This window comes from Blennius ocellaris (assembly GCF_963422515.1).
Source record: "Blennius ocellaris genome assembly, chromosome: 14".
Lineage (NCBI taxonomy): Eukaryota > Metazoa > Chordata > Actinopteri > Blenniiformes > Blenniidae > Blennius > Blennius ocellaris.
In genome coordinates, this window is record NC_137663.1 from 6555913 (window position 1) to 6580062 (window position 24150).

Sequence of the window (24150 nt, forward strand, 5' to 3'; positions counted from 1 at the left end):
TCAGACAACCTCATAATAGAGAGTTACAATAGTCACCTCGGGGGTGTAACGACTCCACAGAATAATTTAATAGCGTCACTCTGAGTCAGATGTTCCCGATTTTAGAGACACTACAGGTGAAAGAAGGCAGCCCTGCAGACTTGTTTAACGTGGAGTGGAAGGACCAGTCCCGGTCACAGTTAACTCCCAGGGTCCTCACAGTGGTCATGGTTTTTTTGTTGACTGTAATTGAGACCATGTAAACGTGCGTAAGTTGAGATAACTCCTCTCTCAGATGCCAGATACGATGACTTGTGTTTGATCGTCCTCCAGGCTCTGTAAGACAAGCTTCTCCTTCAACAAGTTGATCAGTGGCACCTGCTTTCATAGTAAAGTAGATTTGTGCATCCTGGCCAGTGCTGCCAAAGTTACTTTGTAAAAGTAATCCGATTACTGTTTACTAGCTACTCCTTTAAAAAGCAACAGTTACTTTACTGATTACAAGGTACTTTTTAGTTACTTTCAGCAGCTGCCGACACCCCCCACCGTCTCAACATGAGAATGTAAAAACTGATCCTGCCTCCTGCACCGTGTTTATATTTAACCTTTGACCTTCATTCTTTGATGTATTTATACCTGACTCATGCTTTTATTACCACTTTGTTACAAGTACTGGTACTTATTTACCCGGTGAGGTCGTTGTCTGTTGTTGTCTTATTGATCTGCACTGCCTGCTCTATGCTCCCCGGGGACAGATTAAGTCTTTCATTGATTGACTGATTGAAAAAAAAAAAGGGCGGGACTTCCTACTAAACTATATTTATACTCAGCAAAATTACAAAAAAAGAGTGTAACATCTCTGCTGCGTTATTGTTGCAATAACTAGGTTTATTGATTCTGTTTGTTAGTTCCAATTCTTCACCTGAATGCACAGTTAGAGCGAGCTGGCCTGTGATTGGCTGAGAGTGGAGAAGGGGGCGGGTCAGGTGAGCGTGTGGAGGACAGTGCGGAAACTGCCTGTGTGTGCGTGTGCGTGTGTGTGTGTGTGTGTTGGTTTGGAGAACGAAGCAGCGGCCTGGTTCTGTTTAATAATAAAGTGGCTTTACAGACAAGAATCTGGTCCTGCGTGACTCTACAACACTAAGGCACAGTGACTTGGACAAGCAACTGTAATCTAATTACTGGTTTAGAAATAGTAAAACGTTAGCTTACTTGAAAGAAGTGGTCATATGAGAGTAAGGCGTTACTAAGTAATGGATTAGCGGCATCACTGGTCATGTGAAGTGTTTCCAGATCAGGTTCTCTACAGGAGGCACTGATGATGGGAAACGTTTGGGTCCTAAACCAGAACCCTGTGGAACTCCATCATCAACCTTATCTGATAAATATGATTGAAACTGGCTTAGTGGTACCTTCCAGTCTTTGAGGTCACATGTTGATGAACAATAATAACAAATGCGGAACTGCGATCCAGCAGGACAAGGGCCAATTGATTGATTGATCTGATTGGTCAGTGACCGATAGAAATCGTCTTCAAGGGTTCTTCTTCTACTCTGTTTAGTCTATTTTTAGCTGTTGTCCTCTGTGGGGATGAGCTTCTTCTCTCTGTCACTCATTTTTTCTGCTTGGCTTCCTCTTTTCCAGATTCCTCCTCCTCTTCATCCCCAGAGAGCAGGGGGAGGAGGAGGAGGAGGAGGAGGAGGAGGAGGAGGAGGAGGAGAAGTAGGAGGTGGGGGGGGAGTATTTTCCTCCATATTTGGAGCCAAGTTTCTGAAATGTTTCCTTTTTTTTTGCAATGACTTATCAAGGCTTTTATTTCTTTCTTTTTTTACTTTTCTTTAGATGTTTAAAGATGATTCAAACTGGTCGAAGTGGTTTCAGCCTGCTTTCTAATCATTCAAACTGGTTTGTACTGCTGAACCAGTTCACACTGCCTCAAAATGGTTCAGACATGTGAACACTGATTCAACCAGTTGAATCTGGTTTAAACTGGTACCACTCTTTCAGACCGGCTGAAGTAGATCCGGTCTGGGTTGGTGATCGATTCAAACTGGTTTCATAGATTTAAATGGTTTTAGAACGGTACCAAACTGGTTTGAAGTGGCCACATGTTTAAAGGAGTTTCATATTGATTTACTGAGTTTCTGTAGAAGCATAGTTGAATATATGTTCTGGCTAAAAGGTACCGGTTTTTTTAAACGTGAAGAGCAAAAGGAAATGCGTTTTTAAGCCGACAGGAGGACAAACAACTGAATTTAACTGAACAGAATCTGATTTAATCTAGAGTTTTACTCCTTTTTACTTTGAACAGCAATTTTAAAAACTGTTCCCGTCATTTCAGAGCCTCGGGTCTTTGACCCACTGTGATGCTCCTTTAGTGTGTTTCCGAGTTTAAAGAGTGAATCCCTCACCGACGTGACAGCAGTTTGTGAAGAAGCAGTCTGGACTGTTCCTTTCCCTCGTCTGTCCTGTCCTCTGCTGCCCCCTGATGGTTTCTTCAGGTCGTGATGGAGGGTTCGAGCCCCTCTGGACTCATTAATCCTCGTCAACTTCTATATTCAAATTACAACCTCTGTCTTTTATTTTCTAATTCATAACAAAATTATTAAAGTAGTACAGCCTACAGTGAAAACACTTCATCTATTCACCGTCTCAAGTTTTACTGAGGTCACAATACCCTTTTTTTCTTTTGTTTTTGCTCGTCCATTAGAGCTCAACAAACAAAAGAGCAACAAACAGATTTTTTAAAATTAGCAACAGGTGACGGAACTTTTTACCACATGGTGAGTCTTTAATGTCGTCACATATCCCGTGAGCAGTTTGTTGGCCGCAGGGAAATATCAAATCCTAGCCGGGTTGTTCTTTATGTTTGTGCCGTCATACGTCATTGGTACGTGATATTTGACCGTTTCTTGATGAAAAGTGGAGCCGTCCTCGCCGCCGTCTGTCATTCTGATTCACCCGTCAGAAAAACTTCATTCAACTGGCGTCACAGGAGTGTGAAGGACGAGCTGGAGGAATACATTCTAATAGTAATTCGATATTATTAAACATTTCTTATATTTCTTTCTCCAGACCCGTGTTTCAGGCTCATGTCGAGTCACTGCACAGTTCACAATATAAACGTTTGAAAATATATATATATTTTTTTTTTAGATTTCTTTGTAGCGACTCGACAGTTCATGTTCAAACTCAGAGTCTAAAGTCCAAGACCTGTAGTGTCCAGGGTCAGACTCTTCAGAGGGTCTTGGTTTGTGAAGACCATCAATCCCAGTCCAAAAGTCTGTTTCACGTCGTTGATAAAAAACAAAAAAAAAAAGGCTTCTCAAGCACCGGACCTCCAGGACAGGAGCCCCGTCCTGCACATTCCAGCTCCCCCCCCCCCCCCCAAACCCATCACCACAGGGTTTCATCTGCAAGGACAGCCTTCAAATCAGGACTGGGACACAGAGTCCTGGACCGGATCCGCAGAGTCCTGGACTGAGTCGTGGACCGCATCTGCCGAGTCCTGGACCGGATCTGCAGAGTCCTGGACCGGATCCGCAGGCTGTGGTTCTGGTTGATGGTGAAAAGCTTCCAGTAGTTCTGGATTCAGGTTTCGAGTCTCAGCGATCAGTCGTTTGACGCCGACCATCCATTGGCTGACTTCAGTCACATGATCGACCATCAGGGAGCGATGGAGCTCGTCAGCAGAGTCCCAGTGACCCGCCTGCAGCTCTGAGACAGACAGGGGAGACAGAGGACAGGTGAGACAGGTGAGAGGCAGACAGGTGAGGCAGGAGGACAGGTGAGACAGGTGAGAGGCAGACAGGTGAGGCAGGAGGACAGGTGAGACATGCAGACAGGTGAGGTAGGACAGGTGAGACACGCAGACAGGTGAGGCAGGAGGACAGGTGAGACATGCAGACAGGTGATGGGCAGACAGGTGAGACAAGAGGACAGGTGATGGGCAGACAGGCGAGGCAGGAGGACAGGTGAGACATGCAGACAGGTGAGGCAGGAGGACAGGTGATGGGCAGACAGGTGAGGCAGGAGGACAGGTGAGACATGCAGACAGGTGAGACAGGGCAACAGATGCACAGTGAGACAGATTACCCAGAGCAAGGGCGTCCATTCGTCTCTGCACAGGCAGGCTGAGTCTCCCCGCCCTCCAGCTGTCCTCCAGGAGGCGGAGTCTCTTGTCCACGTCGTTGCACACCTGCTCCTGTGGAGACGTGACAGGCGGGTCAGTGTTTGCGGAGCGACGGCGCCCCCTGCTGCTGTTCTGCAGGGCTCACACTCACTCTGACCGACTGCCTGCAGGCGGCCAGCGCCCCCTTCAGGGCCGACACCACCGCCTCCACGTCAGGCTGGCCCTCTGATTGGCCGCTGTCCGGTTCTCGCTGTCCCATCATTGGGCAAGGAGGGGGCGTGGCCACAGGGGTGGGCGGAGCTGGGAGGAGGTCAGGATGCACCGTGATGACGTCACTCACCGTGTCGGTCATTAAAAACACACACGCAGATATTGTGCTGCTCACCTGGGTGCAGAGGGGGCGGGGCCATACCGCATGGGGGCGGGGCCAGTGGGTTGGCAGAGGGAGGAGCTGTGGGAGGGACTGAAGCACCTGCAGACCAATTAAAAACAGGATAAAGGCTGTAGAATTCAACATGGTCTTTACCATTCTGACTTTTTTCCCCCAAATTTTGTTCCAATTTTTGTGTATTTTATTCATTTTCCCCTTTTGTTGTTTATTTATTTGTTGTGGGTGTCATGACGACTCTCTCGGGGGCGGTTGTACCTGCTGTTGGTGGCGGAGCTGCTCTCTTGTTCAGGAGGTTCTTAGGGGTTCCGCGGGTCCTCTGCAGGTCGTAGGAGAACTGAGGGGGGTCATTCCAGCCTCGCTCCTGGTTACCTTGGTATCACAAACAGTTTACTCTCTAATAACACTTTCCAAGTTAAATGGTTGACAAATTTAATTAAGGAAGAGGACAGCCGCGGGAATATGTTTCCTAAATTCATGTTGAACTCAATTGCAGGTCTGAAGTTTTTGCTGAAATGTGACTATTTTACTGAAAAGTTGCCTGTGAGTATAGCAAACTTTTATAAGCAAACTCTGCCAGCCTGGAAAATTATATACAAGCAGAAATCTAGCAGAAACCCTAACCCTAACCCTAAAAAGGCAATGAAAACAAACTATTTTGGTTACTGTAAACAAGTGTGTGTGTTTTTTAATTTAATCGATATTTTATTGGTATACACTGGCATGTTCAATAATGTTAAAAATTGTCGTTTATATACTATTTTAAAAAAACTAACTGAAAAAACGTTTACACTCTGTATAGAGACGTCCGGTGGGTCTTTATATACAAGCTCCAGCTGGTGACATTACTTTATATTATGTATTATGTTTAGTGTCACCTATAAATTCTGTGATAAGAAGCCCTGTAAATATAATAAACTATGAAAACCATCATGATTAACTAGATACAGAAAACTAAAATACAGCTCTCCAATAAATTCAAGTTGAGATTATTCTTACGGGCAACGTTAAAGTACACACAATTAAAATCTAATCTTTCGAGAAACAAAGCATTGCCCTGACGCTTAGTTCTCCTCCTGCAGCCCTCTAGCGCCCCTCACAGGTGACCATCCACGCATGTTGAGAACCATTCAGCGGATGTGACGTCACCGCGTGGCACGTCATTACAATAACATGGCTGATGTCTGTCTTCCAAGAAACAAACTAAAACTCCTTAACTGCCTAAATTATGACAGATTGATAAGTCACATTAAAGCCGAATGAAAAACTATACTAATTTACATCGAGCAGTCATTTTAGCATCTTGTTAACGTAACGTATTAATGTCCAGTATTCTGCTTAAATTTTACTTTGACGTTATTTGAATGGACTTCGTGGCCGTACGTGGCGCTTGTTAGCAGTTAGCTGCTGCCACTCACCGGGTTTCACGTACAGCTCCTCCATTTGGGCTCCAACAGCAGCAGTTTCAGCCTCAGCAGGGTAAAGCTAAGCTGGGGACTCAAACTCGCTCCTCGGCTTAAGGAGCAGGCAGGACTCACTGAGTGATGTTGCTGAAGGAAAATCCCGAGGAAACGCTTGAGCCTCTACGTGTTGTTCAGCTTAAAGAGCAAAGTGACGTCAACGCGCACGACGTCATGACGTCAGCACCTGAGAACACAAAAGAAGAAAAGTGATCAAAACCAGACTGAAAACGTCTCTATTTTAAATAGGTCTTAAGGTTGTCCTGTTTTATTATTTTATGAGGCTACCTTCAAAAGATTAACAACAACAACTTTACTGATCAAACTTCATTCATTAAAATTAAAATAGTTCTTGTTCTCTGATGTGTCTTTAATTAAAATAAAAAATTTCATGTGAAATTTTACCATAATAAGACTTAACATTGAACTCCTCCACATTCTTTTTGATTTTATTCTTTTGTTTATTGTGGATTTGTTTCCACACGATAACTGTGTGGTTAACTGTGTTTTTTAGGTCTTTATGGGACAAACAAGTGAGTTTTGGTTTGATCTCTCTACGATAATCATACGGGCTATGATGTCTGTTTTGGTGTTTCTAGGTGGTGGACGAGAGCAGATTTTTAAAAATTTATTTTTAAATGTTCTTCAGTCATGAGCATGTCAAATTGAGTGAGTTTTTGAGCATGTTTAGGGGGTCAAATATGGGCCACATGACACGTAGATATGATAATAATAATAAAAAGAAAACATTACATATGCAATAGGATTGCTGGCCTTCCGGGCTCAGTCCTTAATAAAGATTCGGATTGCTAACGTGTGAATGCCTTCACACAGAAAACATCAGCAACAAGTACAGACTCACTGTTGAATTTTTACAGCTGTGACATCAAATCTCCTCAATCTTTGTAGTTGAGTATCTTCGACCCCAGTCTAAAGGGTCCAGTGTTGGACTACATGTGTGTCTGGATTACAGTTTGGATGAAACTGCAGTTGATGTGGACGAATAATCTGGAAGACGTTATCTCTCCTTTAAAGCGTGTGTGTGTGTGTGTGTGTGTGTCGGGCTGAATGTTTTCCTGCTGGTTGTGACTCAGTGTAACTGGACACAGGTTGTAATCCAATCCCCTGTGAGTTCCCAGCGGACCAACAAACCTCCAGATGACCTCCACTCACATGGACGTCAGAATGTGTCCAATAGAAACACACAACAGAGACACTAAAAAGACATCAGAGACATCCACGCCAGATTTGTGTCCCATTTCTTTGAGGAGGACCAGAGGACTCCCTGTCTTCCTGACCTGTTCTCTCACTTCTTCCAGTGTGCTCAGAACAACTGTGTGTGTGGACACTTTTTATAGTGAAGAGCGAGGAGCGAGGTGGAGAGGGAGGGGAGTGATGAGATCAGCAGGAGGAGGAGGAGACAAACAGCATCCTTCATCAGGCAGAGAGGAGGAGAGGAGGAGAGGAAACATCCGGACACGAATAAAAGAAAGACACAAAGAAGAAGAACAAGAAGAAGAAGAAGAAGAAGAAGAGGCGACTGATGGTGTGTGAGAGACGGACGAGAGACACACACAGACAAAGAGAGAGGAGGCTGTAACGTCCACGGGGCCTGAACCTGTGTGTGAGTGTGTGTGTGTGTGTGTGTGTGTGTGTGTGTGTGTGTGTGTGTGTGTGTGTGTGTGTGTGTGTGTGTGTGTGTGTGTGTGTGTGTGTGTGTGTGTGTGTGTGTGTGTGTGTGTGTGTGAGATCAGCTGTTGGAGGGCGGAGCCATGATGGGGAAGGATTACATGTTGGCCATCATTATAGTCAACTATGATGGTAAGAAACACACACACACACACACACACACACACACACACAAACACAGTTGTTTACGTGTTGTGTTTGCTCCTGGCAGCTGGACACGTTCGCATGTTTGACCTCGATTCTTCACACAGAACCAAAAGGGTCTGTTGACGTATTGTTGAAAACCCTTTATTGTTTGTTTATCTTTTTTTGTTTTCTTTAAAGTGATGAATTAAAACCTGTTTAACAGGTGGGAATAATTTAATAGACGTTTGCATGAATGCTCGAATGGAAGGCTCCGTTTAAACAACGTTTTCAAGTGCAAGCTTTTGTTGTGTTGTGAGGTCTGTTGACACGACAACGGTGCTGAGAGACGTCGAAAAAAAAGCGACCTTTCGAAAACAGCTCTCAAGGTGGAACTTTTTAAAAAAATGCACCGACACATCTTCATGTAAAAGGAGGGGGGAAAAAATGCCACTTTCCTGAACTGCAGCTACTGTGAATGAACACCATATTAATGCTTCTTCTGCACATGCTCAGTCGATGGACAATAACAACAATGGCGACCTCCAGAGTGTGGTGACTCCTCGTCGACATTCCCCTGGTTCTATAGTTTTATACTTGCTCGTCACCGTAATAAGTCACCAGATGTCTATACGGATGTGGATGCACTCCCATTGTTAATGTTTATAGCGTGTTGTTCTTTGTTGCATGTGTGTGTGTGGTTTCAGTACAAAAAATGACCAGCGGCTCCCCCTCCTGGTCTGGCATGCTAACTACATAGTCTCAGCCGCTGTGTCATTTACATGTAAGCGGACGTTATTTTCAAAACGTTGCCTTTTCAAATATGCAAACTCAGACTCCTCACTCTGAACATAGTTTTGTATACTGGTTAACTCCACTTTCATCATGTTAAAAAAACAAAGGCTCGCTAATTTACATTCTGTTTCTTTCACTTGTTTTGTAAAATAATGATGACGTGTTTTGGTGCATTAAGTTGTAAGGATGAGAAGAGTGACTTCAGAGCAGTTCGCTATGAGTTCATGCGCGGGTGTCTCAACGTGCATCCTGTTAACATGACGCACTAACATTTAGAAACGTTTCAATAACGTTTCCATATGGATGAGTAGAGTAGCGCTTCATGATTTGAATTATAGTCAACAAAAACAAGTAAGCACAATTCAAACACTTAGATCCGTTGTTTTCTATTTCTATTTTGTAACATTTTAGAGCCACGGCAGCAGGTCGCTGAGACGAGAATGTTGTGACAAACCTGCTCTCTTTTTTAAAATTTTGGAAATAAGGCTCAATGGATGTGATGCCAAATATCGATCCACTTCCTGTTCCACTCCGTGGATCACATGACTCAGCATTTTCTCACTCACCCTCATTCATTATTTACTTTCTGTTCAGCTTCTCTTACTCATAAATGTCTGACAGATGAGCTGTGTTTCCCTCAGTTCGGTCTGACAGGAGGCACATACTGGGTGCGTTCGAATAGTCCCTCCTATCTCCTTTCCTATTCGCTTTTCCTAAACCTCCAGAAGTGTTTAAGGTGGTGGCCATGATAAGGAACGTTCAAATTCTCCACAATGTTGCTTTTCACTAACTCCTTTAGGAAGTCTCCTAACACCTTCCCTTAACCCCGTGATGTCATCCACAGTGTTTAGGAAAGGAGGAAGAGTGGATAGGAAAGGAGAAAGGAGGGACCATTTGGAAGCACCCAGTGCTTCCCTCCATCCTGTCTGACAGGTCAAACTCAGTGTTTATCTCAGTGTATAACAAGACAGTCCGGGTTCCCTCAGTTCTGTCTGACAGGATCGCTTAGCATTTCCATCAGCTCTGTCTTATAGAAGGAACTGATTCTTCCCTCAGCTATGTCTGACAGGATGAACGCAGTGTTTCCCTCGGCTCTGTCTGACAGGATGAACGCAGTGTTTCCCTCGGCTCTGTCTGACAAGATGAACGCAGTGTTTCCCTCGGCTCTGTCTGGCAGGATGCACGTAGTTCTGTGACTGTCCATCAGGTCTTGTTTTTCCTGAATGTTTGTACATTCTAACACACGCCGCTGTGACATCACAGTGGGTCCACCGCCTGGTTGTGTAGTTTTGCCAGGAGCACGCACTCACCTGGCTGAAGATCAACAAGAGCAGAAACACCCTTCATCGGGATGAAGGTACAAGCAGATGGTGGGTTCAGATTGGACGACCCAGGGGCAGGCACGCACACACATGCAAGCCCACACACACACAGTGCTGTGTCAATGTGTTGTTGTGACTCATTTGTATGAGTCAGCAGGTTAAAGTCACCTTCAGCTGCAGTGAGATACTGCTGAGTCATGTCCATCAGCAGCGTCTCACCTTTCATTTGTCAGAGTAGCACCAACCAATCAGCCCATCCAGTCGTCCTGCAAGAGCTGCTGGGAGCTTGGAGGCCACATCAGGAAGTGGAACTGTTTGGCAGCGTTCGCCTCAGTGGTTTTCATCAGTCTGGAAAACGGGGCCGTTAGGCTCCAATATGCTCCTTCCACTTCATGCCTTTTGCTCTAAAGCTGTGAGGCTTTAAAAAGAACAATAAATCGAGCAAACAGTCACGTGAAAACCACGCACATCAGATGTTTGTCTCCCCCTAGTGGTGTGAGTCTTGAGGACGGCAGCAACGTGGGGATGCAGCAGGGTAAGAGAGGGACACAGTCTGTGCGAGGAGAGGGGATTTCAACACGGGGATCCATGTTCGATACCCAGTGAAGTGTGTGTCTCTTTCTGTCTCTGCAGACAACATTTGGACAGATCAGAACCTGCTCCTGGACCCGGACCTTCCTTCAGGCTGGAGAACCATCAAAGACTCTACCGGAACGTACTACTGGCATGTTCCAACCGGCACCACCCAGTGGCAGCACCCGAGGACCACGGGGGCCACTCCAGCACTGGAAACACCGGTGAGGACGGACGGACGGACAGATGGACAGATGGACAGATGGACAGATGGACAGACGGACAGAGTTATGTACATTTCTTATGTATGGTGTCTCAGCAGGAGGAGTCGGGATCTCAGAGTAGCGACCAACCATCCGGCGCTCCACCTGAGAACAGGTAACGCCGCCCAGGTCAAAGGTCACAGCTCACCCTGCGCTGCACTCCATTCACTCAGTTTGTTCTTTCAGGGCCTCCTGGCACCAGGAATACCTCAGCAACCAAGACCCCGACACCAAGGTGAGGTCAGAACAACCACATGGAACATCAATAACAACAGCAACGTCAAGCCGCCGCCACACCAATAATGACATCAACAGCAACAATGATAACAACAACAACCACTATCCCAATAACCACGCCAACATCAACCATCAATATCAATGGCGACAACCACCACCACATGATCAACAACCACAGGATCAACAACCACATTATCAACAACCACATAATCAAAAACCACATTATCAACAACTGCAACAACCACATTATCAACAACCACATTATCAACAAGTGCATTATCAACAACCACATTATCAACAAGCACATTATCAATAAGCACACTATCAACAACCACAACAACCACATTATCAATAAGCACACTATCAACAACCACAACAACCACATTATCAATAAGCACATTATCAACAACCACAACAACCACATTATCAATAAGCACACTATCAACAACCACAACAACCACATTATCAACAACCGCAACAACCACATTATCAATAAGCACACAATCAACAACCACAACAACCACATTATCAATAAGCACACTATCAACCACCACAACAACCACATTATCAACAACCACATGATCAACAACCACATGATCAACAACCACAACAACCACATGATCAACAACCACAACAACCACATTATCAACAACCGCAACAAACACATTATCAACAACCACATTATCAACAAGTGCATTATCAACGAGCACATTATCAACATCACACATTATCAACAACCCCATTATCAATAAGCACACTATCAACAACCACAACAACCACATTATCAATAAGCACATTATCAACAACCACAACAACCACATTATCAATAAGCACACTATCAACAACCACATTATCAACAACCACAACAACCACATTATCAATAACCACATTATCAATAAGCACACTATCAACCACCACAACAACCACATTATCAACAACCACTTTAACAATAAGCACACTATCAACAACCACAACAACCACATTATCAACAACCACATTATCAACAACCACATGATCAACAACCACATGATCAACAACCACATCAACCACATTATCAACAACCACATTATCAACAACCACATGATCAACAACCACATGATCAACAACCACATTATCAACAAGCACATTATCAACAACCGCAACAACCACATTATCAACAACCACATGATCAACAACCACAACAACCACATCAGGACCAGTGATGCTGGTAAGTGTTAATTAGTAACACATTACTCTGATATGACTACTTTTTTCAGTAACTAGTAATCTAACATGTTACTATTTCCAAACCAGTAATCAGATTAAAGTTACAGTACATGTACAAGTCACTGAGTTACTGTTGTAGTGTTATAAGTTTCTTGGAGCCGCTTTATTATTCAACAGAACCAGCCGCTCCTCCAAACTGAAACAGACACAAAACAGACACTGCAGCTCACCTGACCCGCCCCTTTCTCCACTCTCAGCCAATCACAGGCCAACTCGTTCTAACGGTGCATTCAGGGAACACAAAAGAGTTGGAACCAACCATTGTCATCAATAAACCTTAACATTGCAATAAGCCCCTCTTTTTAAATCAATCAATCAATGACTTTATTTGTCCAGGAGGGGGGCAATTAAAGTCACATAGAGCAGGCAGTGCAAATAATTAAATAAATAGTGCAACATGTGACAATAAAAGCGTGAGTCAGATATAATTACAACACAGAATGAAGGTCAAAGGTTAAATATGTTCCAGCAGGTGCAGGAGGCGGAGATCAGCAGAGGTTTGGGCAAAACTGGTTGTAATTTTTATGTTCATATGATGGAGGGTGTCGGCAGCGGCTGAAAGTAACTAAATAGTAACTTGTAATCTAACTTAGTTACTTTTAAAAACAAGTAATTGGTGAAGTAACTATGTTACTTTTTAAAGGAGTAACTAGTAATCAGTAATTGTATTGGTTTTTATTTCTAAAGAAACTGTGGCAACACTGATCACAACATCATCAACAGCAACATCTAGTACAGAGGTCTCTAACCCTGGTCCTCCGGGGCCCCGGTCCTGCAGGGTTTAGCTCCTCCCACTTCAACACACCTGATTGTGACGAGGGGCTCGTCACTGGACTCTTTCACCACCTTGGTGATGACATCATCATTGCATTCAGGTCTGCTAAAGCAGGGAGAGACTAAAACATGCAGGACAGGGGCCCTGGAGCACCGGGGTTGGAGACCCCTGGTCTTAGTACAACCACAGCAACGTCAACAACCACCAACGTCACAATCAACTCCACAACAACCACATGACATCATCATCGACATTTTCATCAATCGCAACACCAGCAGACAAAACAATGACTCCCAGGGAGAAAGTGTTGACGCTGATGAGAATCAGAACAACGAGGTGAAATCAGAGCTTCAGGATTTACTCTGTTGATTTAATCTGCTTTAATCTCGCTCTCTCTCTCTCTCTCTCTTTGATCTAATCTGACTTAATCTGTCTGTCTGTGGCCTCCTTTCTCCCTCTCTCCCCGTCTGTCCCCCATCCATTTGTTTTCCACCCATTTGTCCCCATTCTCCGCCCGCCCGTCCTCGTCTCCGCCCTGCAGTGCTTCGCAGTGCGCTCTCTGGGCTGGCTGCAGGTGGAGGAAGAGGACCTGTCTCCTGGTCGCAGCAGCCTCGCCGTCAGCAACGTGATCCAGCAGCTGTCCCACTGCAGCAGCCCGGAGCAGAGAGAGCGACAGGGCGCCTGGGGCGAGGTGAGACATCCAGAGCACCCCCCCCTCCCCCCTCCAGAGGTCAGACATCCACACGACACCTGTAACACCTGGGACCTGTCTCTCTGTCTGCCTGCAGGGGCGGGAGATGATGCTGGTGCTGAAGAAGGACACCCTGTCCCTGTTGGACCCGTTAGACCACACCCCTCTGCACTGTCAGCCAATCATCAACATCCGTGTGTGGGGGGTGGGCTGCAACAACGGCAGGTGAACCTAAAAGAGTGCAGCCAGTGGAACGACGTTAACGTTTCCTTCCGCCTTCAGTCGCTCTGCTAAGCTAGGCTGAAACTCACCCCTGCACGCTGAGATGCTCAAATCAAGCGCACCTTTTTTTTGCTCACCTATCCGCTCCACTAACGCTGTCACTCTCTCTGTTTCTTTGCCACGCCCCTTCCCTGCCCCCTGCCCTCTCTCTCCCTCCCTCCCTCCCTCCCTCCCTCCCCACTCACACTCACCCGGGCAGGGACAGGTAAATAGCTTCACCTTTATACCGCGAGCTGCCAAGACGACGAACCGTCACTGAACGCCTCGCCTGAAACTGTGTCTTGTCTGTGTTGGTGGTGCGTTCAGGGACTTCGCCTTCGTTGCGGGTGATAAGGACAGCTGTGTGTTGAAGTGTCACGTGTTTCGCTGCGACGCTCCGGCGAAAGCCATCGCGTCGGCGCTGCACCAGATGTGCTCCAAGGTCAGAGACTCCAGCCCAGTTCCCACTCCCCTCCCTCAGATATGGAGCAGCAGGAACCAACACACCTCCTCCAGAGCAGGCGTCTGTCTCCCCCTGGTGGTGGGGAGACATGATGACAGCAGCATGTCTGAGTGAGGGGGCAGTTTAGTAACAAACTACAGGAATACCGAAATGCACACCAACTCTTCAACCCCTCCCTCCTTTTTAAAAAAAAGCATTTCTAGTTCAAATTTCATAAATACAAGAAAATGACTTCCTATATTTTTAGTTGATTTGGAAAAAAAAGCTGCCAGCCATTTCTCATGCTGAAACTAACATCTTTTCCTGGAGCATATCTAATAGTAATACCATTTTAATTCTACACATTACATTTTGACATCTGAAAGAGAACGTTTCTATTTCTTTAATAAAAGTAAAAAGTTTTCACTTCAATAATAATTAAACTAAACAAATCAACCTAAAACATTCCTTGTAAAAACAATAATGTGAAACTAGTTTCAAAAATGTTTCAGGGAGAGATGAAGAGAGAGATGATTTGTCAATTACCTTAAAGTTTTTGTCTTGTGATTCCCCTCAATAAGCAACGTACTTATGTTTCCATGACAACTCAATAAAAAGATTCCGATTTCCATAACAATCGAAAAACAATACATTCATGGTTTCCATAGCGACCAAAGTTAATGGCAGGTCTGGTCTCCATGTCCAGCCAGTGGCTGGGTGAAATGTTTGCGGCTGTGATGACAACAGAGCCCTGGGTGCTGCCTGGCAGGTGTAGTTGTGTTGTGCAGCTTCATATCGATGATGTTCTTTTGGTATCAAACTCGCACCGTTTGTCGTGGTGATGACATCACTCTTTCCGATTCAGATGATGTCGGAGAAGGCGCTGATGAGGCCGACACGTTCGCTCACCATGGAGAGCATCTCACCTGAAGACCTGCCAAGACAAGGTGACCCGCAGCTCCCCCCCCCCCGCTGCTCCCTGATTGGTTCAACTCTGAACGCCTGTTTGTTTGTTGGTTTGTTTGTTTGTTGCAGTGGAGTTTTTGGACGCGGTGCGACAGCAGGTGCAGAAGTTTGAGGTTCAATATATTGGAAACCTGCCGGTGTCCAGAGCCATGGGTGAGACCTGAAGGCAGCACGGCCTCCACCGGCCCCGCTGACACATCATATTTGCGTTTTTGTTTCATTGTGTTTGGACTGCAACGTTTTGAAAATGATGTCTGTTTACATGGAAACTGCAGAAATGTTGAAAACTATGTAGTTTCCATGCCAGGCCACTAGTGGTTGCTAGAGGGAAGAGCACGTACCGCATTAATTTTCAAGAATGCATGTGGAGAATGATTTACGACTTCCTATTTCGGTTCTCGTGTAAACTGACACTAATACAACAAAAGTTTTCCGTTTTAACTTGAAGGTATTGGTATGTGAACAGGACCTCAATTCTAGTTTCATCGTTAGTTTCATGACATATTATCATTCTGTCCCATTGAGGTGGTTTATCACTTTTCACATCATCAACCGACTCTGCGTCCCCTGGTGTTGACTTCAGGTGTTGTGCACTGCAGGTATGGAGGTGTTGAATCGGGCCATAGAAAGCATCATGAACTGTAAGGACCGGGACGACTGGGAACCAACGGTGATCCACATCACCGATACTGTTCTGTCTCTGTGGAGGGGGCAGGTGAGTGGCACCTTGCTAGGGTGGGGGGGGGGGGTTCCACGCCACTCCACTGTCTCTAACCCGTCCTCTCTGCCCCCTGCAGGATGGGGAGGAGCCGCTGTGGGAGTGTCAGGTGCGCCTCCTCACCTTCCTGGGCGTCGGCCATGACAGTCATACCTTTGCCGTGATTGTGGACGGCGGCACGCAGCAGTTCGAGTGTCATGTGTTCTGGTGCGAACCCGACGCGGGAATGCTGTCAGAGGCGGTGCAGGCGGCCTGCATGGTGGGGAAAACAAGCACGCCTACAATCAGACCCTCCTCTCTTGCTAACTCGTCTCTAACGCCCGTCTCCTCCAATCAGGTTCAGTATCAGAAGTGTCTGGTGGCTCAGACTCCTCCTCCGAGGTCCAAATCGTGGCGCGCGACCCCGGCGAAGGTGAAACGGGCCAACTCCATGGACAGCGCCGCATTCCCTCCCTTCACATCCCATCACTATGGCAACGGTGGCAGCACTTCCACCATGAAGGGTAACAGCAGCGGCGTGAGGAAGGGGATGTTGGCTTTCTTTGAAACTTTCCGCAACAAACAGGCCGCCACCTCCTCATAATGGGGGTGGGACCACCAGAGTGCGCCGGTCGAGGGGGGGAGACGCCGGCAACCTGATTGGCTGAACTCTGCGCACACGCAGCTTCTGGTGGTCCTAGCGGTCGACTGATGTCACCAGCAACAGCGGAGACCCAGCGCTCACTGGGAGGGGGAGTGGGAACACACCTGGACTCATAGTGACGATAGACGAGGTGGTGGTCCAGTGATTGGACCGCAGTAGGGAAGAGTTCCACCACAGAAGAAGAAGAGCGATGAGTCGGAGCCTCCTAAGTGACCCGTCAGCCGCAGACGATCAACCCACCACAAACATCGGAAGGAGTTCATGGCACAGAGTCAAAGACTATCCCCGGAAAAAAGTATTTTAACTAAACGTAGAGAATAACGTAGAGCAGAAACGCATCTTGAAATGCTAACGTTAGCATCGGGTATGTATCCTGTAAGTCCGCTTCAAGCTTCCTGTTTTGTTTTAAGGCTGCAGTGAACCGCCGGGGTTGGGAGGATTAATAACTCCTGGAAGAACCAGCATCTGAATGTGAGTGGTTACCATGGTTACCAGGAAGACCACGGATACCACAGTTACCACTGTAGCTTGCTAAGGCCAGAAACGCATTTTAAAGAATTTTATCGTAGCGAACGTGGCGGTTTGCATGTAAGACGGGGGAGAACGTCGAAGCACGTTAGCACGTTAGCTTTACCGAATGCACAGCTGGCCCCGCCCACAGAGTGCCCCTGCTGCGCCCCGATTGGTCGAGTCCGTGGTGGGTCCAATGTCAGTAGGGAAAAAAAAAAAAGGCGGTGAGTTGTTTACCTGCAGTGACAACTTTGGCACAAAAACAAACTGATGATGTCATGTATAAACAACTAAAAAATAAACAAATAAACATCCTGTTTTCTTCTGGTCCTGAAGCTACTTTCACTAATTTTCTTGATTTTATTTCACATATTCTTTCCTTTGAATATGTGAATATTCTTTCCTTGTTTTGTTGACAGAAAGAAAGTCAAAAACATTACAAAATAAAAAAAATTTAAATACTTAGACAACAAATGTAAGTTATCTTTAAAAAAAAATTTTTTAATCCTTCAAAATGTACATACTTGTGTCAGTCTATTGACTGTGTGAACAGGTGACAACAAAACATACACCTGAGGGTGTTGAGGGAGGGGGGAGGGGGGGGGGGGGGGGCAACAACACTGAATTCAACCACAGAGCAGTTTGACTGGATGAAAGGTTTCTCTCACTTTAAGATAAAGTTCGATTTTGGAAAATTATGCAGGAAGAGGAGGAGGAGGAGGGGGAAGGGAGGAGTAGGGAGGTGCTCCTCCTTTGCTCCTCCTGCTTGAGTTCAGTCTGTGAGAGCTCTTCAAGCGTCAAGCTGCTGGTGAGTCCTTTTTAAAATTTTAAAAAACAACAAAAACGAATAGATTAAACAACCAAAATGTGTCCATTTTTAAATTTTAAAACGTGTGACGTTTGTTTGTGTTAAACTGCTGAGGACCACTCCGGACTGACTTCACAGTTCATTGTCGGTCAGCGGGATGCTGCTTACCGTTGTTTACACTTTATTGTATTGTTTTATTCACTGCTCACAAGTCAACTCTATTGACTCTTTACTTTATTCGGAAGGTTTCATTTTTTTTAAAACAGTTTCCCAAAACTTTTGTTTTCCTCTCTCCGAACAGAGAACCCACACTGCACGAGACAACAACAGGAGGTCTGTGAGGGCGATGACATCACGCAGGGAAGCCAATTAGATTAGAGCAGGAATGAGGCAGCTGATGAGGAGACACATTCACGAAACATCCAGACTGTGAATAATCTGCTGAGTGTTGCTGAGTCCAGTGAGAAACCTGGAGGAAAAGTGAAAGACGGACAAAAACAAAACACAAGAATCCCTTTCAGAAAATGAAAGTAGTGTAATTTAAGGTATTTCACCGGGAGTCTAGTCGAAACAGTTTTGGTTGGGGTGTCCCGGGGTTTTGCAGTTCACACAACGATTGAAAGCACGTTGTTTGGGAAAGGTTTTACGTTTACACGGCAACGTTTTGAAGATGAAGTCTCCTCGGAGACGGCAGAAGGGCTGAAAACGGTGTAGTTAGCATGCTGGACCACTAGGTGGTGCTGCTTGTTGTTTCTGAAATGAAACCTCACGCGCTTCCAGCAGAGGACAAACAACACCGCGTCTCAGTGTGTCCAGTTTAAGCTCTCTGACATTTTGCGTTGACTTTCAGATTTTCTCTGCGAGTTTCCCCGACCCTCCAGATGAGCTCCGACCCTCCTCCTCTTCATCTCTACCCTCCTCCTCCTCCTCCTCCTCCTCCGTACTGTCCTCTCGTCCCCGACGGCCCGACGGCTCCTGTCTTCTCTTCAGGTGAGAGGAAATAAACGCTCAATCAACGCAGTCAGCTGGTTGGGTTGTGGTGGGCGAGGTGGGCGTGGCCAGCAGGTGCTACACCTACTGTTGGATAGAAGGAGTGATGTCTTGAAGCTTCAGAGAAGAAACGAGACCCAGGGGACGTCCAAAATGTCTCTCCTGTCTCCTCATCTATTGACTTTAACCCCAGAAGTGTTTGTGTAGCAGCCATGATAAGGACTGTCTGAATTCTCAATAAGCAAAGGAAAGGAGGACTGTCTTCCTTTAGAGCTTCCTTTAGAGCCTCCTTTAGCCTAGGAAACACTGATGCTTCCTTTAGAGTCTCCTTTAGCCTAGGAAACATTGATGTTTCCTGTAGCCTAGGGAACACTGATGCTTCCTTTAGCCTAGGGAACACTGATGCTTCCTTTAGAGTCTCCTTTAGCCTAGGAAACATTGATGCTTCCTTTAGAGCCTCCTTTAGCCTAGGAAACACTGATGCTTCCTTTAGAGCCTCCTTTAGCCTAGGGAACATTGATGCTTCCTTTAGAGCCTCCTTTAGCCTAGGAAACACTGATGCTTCCTTTAGAGCTTCCTTTAGCCTAGGAATCACTGATGCTTCCATTAGAGCCTCCTTTAGCCTAGGAAACACCGATGCTTCCTTTAGCACCTCCTTTAGCCTAGGAAACACCGATGCTTCCTTTAGAACCTCCTTTATCAAAGGAGATCAGCTAATGCTAACCCACAATTCCTTGCAGTGACATCATTTAAAGGGCCGGCTCATCTCGTAGCCTCGTAACACCTTTCACTAAGTCCTTTAGGAAGCCTCCTAACACCTTTCCTCAACTCCTTTAGGAAGTCTCCTAACATCTTTCCTTAACCCCGTGACATCATCCAGGGGTAAAGATAAAGTCCATCAATAAGGAGATAGGAGGGACTGTGTCGCCCTCTATAGGTGGCAGTAATGATGACAAGACTCATGTGTGATTCCTGAGTCACGTCAAGAAAAACTGTTTATTTTTAGCATTATATAAGTTCCCTTTCAAAGCAAAAAAAAAAAAAAAAATTTACATTTGAGTCATTCCATTTCATAGTTTGTTGTTACCATGACAACAGGGCGTGGCAACAGTCGACTGAGCTGTTTTAACAAAACTGCCGTCTTACTTCCTTGTAGAACTAAACAACTCCATGTGGTCATGTGACCTGCTGTTGTGTCTTTACAGGTCTCATGTCAGCACCAGGTGTCTTCCCCGGCTCGCCATACCAGGTACCCAGCATGCATTGCTGCCAGTGGCGGCGCCAGAGACTTTTCTCTCCCGGTGCTTTTTAAGTAACTCAAAATGTCTTCACAGAAAGAAAAAACAACATTTGATCAATAAAACTGGAAGCTTTTTTGAACCTTATTTGAAGACATAACTGAAAATGACATTTTTTACAGAAAAATTTACATTTAGGTTCTAAAAGCTAACTTAATTTTGTTTATTTGTATATATTATCTGTAATAATTTTTTAAAAATCGTATACACATTTTTGTACACTTCTTTTAAAACTTAACAAACAACAGAAAACTTAAAAAAAATTGACAATGAACAAATTGTACAATTGTAAAGAACAATACATCTGTACATATATCAGGTAGTCTAGGTCAGTGATCTGCAACCTTTTTTGTGACATTCCACTAAATCAAATTGACCTGGAGCCGCAAAACATGTTTCACCTTTAAAATGAGGCTCTTAAAGTTTCATATAATCAGTAGTTTTGAATCAAAGACAGCATCTTATGTTACATTGCTGACGTTTCAGTTCCAAGCTGGGATGGTAAACATTTCATGGTATTTTCAGCTCTTTTTGTTTCATCCTTCTTTTCCAGCATTTGTCTTAAAATGTGGACATTTTAGATTAAACTAGAAATATCTATTAATCTCAGAAGGGAAATTCCTTAAAGCATTGCTGCATACAGATTAAAACAAAATAAAGTTGGAAATCAAATAACAGGGAAAAAAATAAATATCAATATATGCAAGGTTTATCTGTGACTCGTATCAGCACAGAAAGGATTACATGAACAGTAAACAGTATTTACAGGGAGTTCTATTATAGCCACAGGAAGGAATGGCATTTGAACCATTTTATCTCTTTTCTAAGTTGTTTGGCTGTTTTTGTGGCTTTATCTGGTTTCCCATTGTCGTCATTGTGCTTAATTGAGAGACAAAAATCATTTTGAAAATCACTCTGGTGTGTAAATAAATCTAGAGCCTGCCGACCTCTAACCCCGACGCTGCCTTTACAACACGTTTTATTTCACAAGCATGTTTCAACGTTTAAATTCAATATGTGCTGCACCTTCAGTTGGAGGCGTCAGCGTTACCATGACGACCTCTCCCTCCTACGCAGACCTTTCCTCAGTCATACTCGGGTGGAGGAGATCTCTCCTACTACCATGGACCTGGAGGAGCTGCCGGTTCGATGTCGCCTCTCGGGCCCCTGATGACTCAGCCAGGATACCAGGGGGTGACCCCCGGGTCCCCGGGGGCCCCCTACCCCTCCAAACACACAGGTACAAAAGGAAAAACAAGTCCAGAACTTTTGGTTTTGGATCACTTTTGGATTCCTCGTGCTTCGGTGTTTGAACACTGACGGTGTTGTTTGCCTCAGTGTACGTGATGCACCCCCAGCAGGAGGCTGCCGGCGGCGGCGGCGGCGGGGGAATGGGCTCCCGCCTGGCGGCGTTATCCACGGCCCTGTGCTGCTGCTCCCTGCTGCCTCTGGCCTTTCAGCACTGCTGCTGACCGCCATCATCAGGATGAAGAACTAATCGTTTAACCATCTCAGTGTTGCTGCTGCCGAACTCACACCTATGACTCTAAACTCAACCAGTTTCAGAGAGCACATAATGATCACTAACAAGCTGCTGCATTGCATCGTCTTTGAATAAATACTGATTTATTATTACTCAGTATGTGTGTGTGTGTGTACAACCCAATCAGATTTCTGTCACTGCTCGCTGAGGCCAGCTGTCATCTGATTGGTCGACAGCGCCCAAGCAGAGTCCGACCAATCAGTGAGCTGCTCCTCTGACAAGCACGGCAGCGGCATTACGAGCTGCAGCACTTCACCCCTGTTTGTGAGCAAGTAAAATGAAGGATAAATGTGGCCCAATATAAATACACTAGATAAGACAAACTAAAAATGGTAACAATTTGTCGTGCAAATTTGAAAACGCTGTAATCTTGAATGTATGATTCAAGTCCTGAAAATGGTCCCACCTATGTAATCGTCAAATCCTACAATGTAAACAATCAAGTTTTTAGCTTGTGTGGCGTTCAAAAAAAACGTCCTTATGTGGCGTTCGTGGCTGTTTTCATCCACCAACTTTGACAGCCGTAAAATTATATCAGAAGAATATTTTCTTCCAACTTTTTTTGGCATAAATCTGTTAATGTTCTTCACAACTTCTATAAAACACATTTAGGAGGATTTCACTACTGTTGGCCTTAGCAGCGATACCATGTGTGTGTGTGTGTAGGACGTTGCTCGTTGATGACGTGTGTGGCTCTGAAAAGAGCCGTTGTGTCGTGGGGGGGGTCCTCTAAGCCCTCTCCCCGCGGATGCGGCGGGCCAGCTGGATGTCTTTGGGCATGATGGTGACCCTCTTGGCGTGGATGGCGCACAGGTTGGTGTCCTCGAACAGCCCCACCAGGTAGGCCTCGCTGGCCTCCTGCAGAGCCATGACGGCGGAGCTCTGGAAGCGCAGGTCGGTCTTGAAGTCCTGGGCGATCTCTCGCACCAGGCGCTGGAAGGGCAGCTTGCGGATCAGCAGCTCGGTGGACTTCTGGTAGCGGCGGATCTCACGCAGAGCCACGGTACCGGGCCTGTAACGGTGAGGCTTCTTCACTCCGCCGGTGGCCGGGGCGCTCTTCCGGGCGGCCTTGGTGGCCAGCTGCTTCCTGGGGGCTTTTCCTCCGGTGGACTTACGGGCGGTCTGCTTCGTTCTGGCCATGTTTTCTGCCTTGTCTTCTTCTTACTGCGGCGGTGTGAGTTCCTCCGCAGCCGCGCCGCTTTATATACACACACACAGCGCGAGGAGCGGCTGCGCTGATTGGTCAAGGGCTCAGAAAGCGCGGGCTGCTCTCTGGACGTCTATTGGTTGAGAAAATTCAAACGTTCAGTTGCGATGCAAAAAACCCTGCGCGGCGCGTTTAACGCTTCCGTGAACGGTTGTTTTTACTCTTTACTTTTATCGAAACCGTTTATTATAAAGACTTCAGTCCATATCCATCAGCAAGTTTGTACTTGTACAGACGTTTATGTCAACTGTCCCCATATTAAACTAAACTCAGACGTTTGTCACATGGCATTCTTGGAGGAAACTGCCGAAATAAATCAAATATTTTATTTACCCACTAGAAAGGATAGCTTTAGGTTACAGTAGTTTGCTGCGCTCCTATTTCATCACCATTAAACTCTGTTAACGTTCATGTTTAAATATTCATTTTTCATCCATCCTGCACTCATCTACAGTTGCTTTTAATAAAGCGGTTTTTTTTTTTAATGTGTCTACATTCTGTACATCAGGGACTGCCTTGAAAAGGACAACGCGTTTATCACAGAAATAAAAACTCAACCTGTGTAGATCAATGTCATAATTTCCATTAAACTGCTAAAATGTTATAATGTAGTGTATATAGACTATACAATTTATAAGTAGTGAGAACATTAATCTTATTGTGACTAAAATCATAGAACTGGGTGTAGCAGAAGGAGCCTTCAGATGGATTGTGTGGCTCTTAAAAGAGCCGTTGTGTTGTTGCGGTTCCCGGATGTTTAGCCGCCGAAGCCGTACAGAGTACGTCCCTGCCTCTTCAGGGCGTACACCACGTCCATGGCGGTGACGGTCTTCCTCTTGGCGTGCTCGGTGTAGGTGACGGCGTCACGGATCACGTTCTCCAGGAACACCTTCAGCACGCCGCGGGTCTCCTCGTAGATCAGACCGGAGATTCGCTTGACTCCGCCACGGCGGGCCAGACGGCGGATGGCGGGCTTGGTGATTCCCTGGATGTTGTCGCGGAGAACCTTACGGTGGCGCTTGGCACCTCCTTTGCCGAGTCCCTTTCCTCCCTTGCCTCTTCCGCTCATGA

The 24150-nt window shown here is 45.7% G+C and overlaps 5 protein-coding genes across 5 annotated transcripts; 2 read left to right on the forward strand and 3 right to left on the reverse strand.

Moving 5' to 3' along the window:
- Positions 1–3388: 3388 nt before the first annotated feature.
- sra1 (steroid receptor RNA activator 1) lies at positions 3389–6090 on the reverse strand. Its single transcript, XM_080509285.1, has 6 exons — positions 5918–6090; positions 4758–4871; positions 4497–4583; positions 4263–4411; positions 4075–4183; positions 3389–3696 (listed from the first exon to the last, which is right to left on the reverse strand). Exons 1-6 carry the CDS (start codon positions 5940–5942, stop codon positions 3413–3415), a joined length of 768 nt encoding a protein of 255 aa, XP_080365411.1. The 5' UTR covers positions 5943–6090; the 3' UTR covers positions 3389–3412.
- Positions 6091–7390: 1300 nt separating this feature from the next.
- On the forward strand, positions 7391–16873 carry apbb3 (amyloid beta (A4) precursor protein-binding, family B, member 3). Its single transcript, XM_080509441.1, has 13 exons — positions 7391–7505; positions 7714–7780; positions 10522–10685; positions 10781–10839; positions 10911–10959; positions 13544–13693; positions 13791–13918; positions 14282–14396; positions 15262–15343; positions 15432–15515; positions 15962–16077; positions 16160–16339; positions 16418–16873. The coding sequence occupies exons 1-13, from the start codon at positions 7503–7505 to the stop codon at positions 16661–16663; spliced, it is 1443 nt and encodes a 480-aa protein (XP_080365567.1). The 5' UTR covers positions 7391–7502; the 3' UTR covers positions 16664–16873.
- A 1143-nt stretch (positions 16874–18016) lies between these two features.
- Positions 18017–21856, forward strand: LOC308139109 (uncharacterized protein). Its single transcript, XM_080508454.1, has 5 exons — positions 18017–18041; positions 18892–19031; positions 20237–20280; positions 21407–21569; positions 21668–21856. Exons 2-5 carry the CDS (start codon positions 18923–18925, stop codon positions 21799–21801), a joined length of 450 nt encoding a protein of 149 aa, XP_080364580.1. The 5' UTR covers positions 18017–18041; positions 18892–18922; the 3' UTR covers positions 21802–21856.
- Positions 21857–22601: 745 nt separating this feature from the next.
- LOC308139034 (histone H3.2) lies at positions 22602–23012 on the reverse strand (the record flags this gene model as incomplete). The annotated part of the gene is made up of 1 exon (XM_080508350.1): positions 22602–23012. The coding sequence occupies one exon, from the start codon at positions 23010–23012 to the stop codon at positions 22602–22604; it is 411 nt and encodes a 136-aa protein (XP_080364476.1).
- A 737-nt stretch (positions 23013–23749) lies between these two features.
- Positions 23750–24150, reverse strand: LOC308139044 (histone H4). The gene has a single exon (XM_080508362.1). It carries the CDS (start codon positions 24146–24148, stop codon positions 23837–23839), a length of 312 nt encoding a protein of 103 aa, XP_080364488.1. The 5' UTR covers positions 24149–24150; the 3' UTR covers positions 23750–23836.

Excerpts from the sequence above, each read along its gene's own strand:
- sra1 (XM_080509285.1), bottom strand. The coding sequence starts at position 5,942 with ATGGAGGAGCTGTACGTGAAACCCG. Across the intron at positions 4,584-4,757 it reads AGCTCCGCCACCAACAGCAG|GTGCTTCAGTCCCTCCCACA; the intron begins GTACAACCGCCC and ends ATTGGTCTGCAG. Across the intron at positions 4,184-4,262 it reads CCTGCAGGCAGTCGGTCAGA|GAGCAGGTGTGCAACGACGT; the intron begins GTGAGTGTGAGC and ends ACGTCTCCACAG.
- apbb3 (XM_080509441.1), top strand. Across the intron at positions 10,840-10,910 it reads GGCGCTCCACCTGAGAACAG|GGCCTCCTGGCACCAGGAAT; the intron begins GTAACGCCGCCC and ends TTGTTCTTTCAG. Across the intron at positions 16,340-16,417 it reads CGGTGCAGGCGGCCTGCATG|GTTCAGTATCAGAAGTGTCT; the intron begins GTGGGGAAAACA and ends TCCTCCAATCAG.
- LOC308139109 (XM_080508454.1), top strand. The coding sequence starts at position 18,923 with ATGAGCTCCGACCCTCCTCCTCTTCATCTCTACCCTCCTCCTCCTCCT. Across the intron at positions 19,032-20,236 it reads GGCTCCTGTCTTCTCTTCAG|GTCTCATGTCAGCACCAGGT; the intron begins GTGAGAGGAAAT and ends GTGTCTTTACAG. Across the intron at positions 21,570-21,667 it reads CTACCCCTCCAAACACACAG|TGTACGTGATGCACCCCCAG; the intron begins GTACAAAAGGAA and ends TGTTTGCCTCAG.
- LOC308139044 (XM_080508362.1), bottom strand. The coding sequence starts at position 24,148 with ATGAGCGGAAGAGGCAAGGGAGGAAAGGGACTCGGCAAAGGAGGTGCC.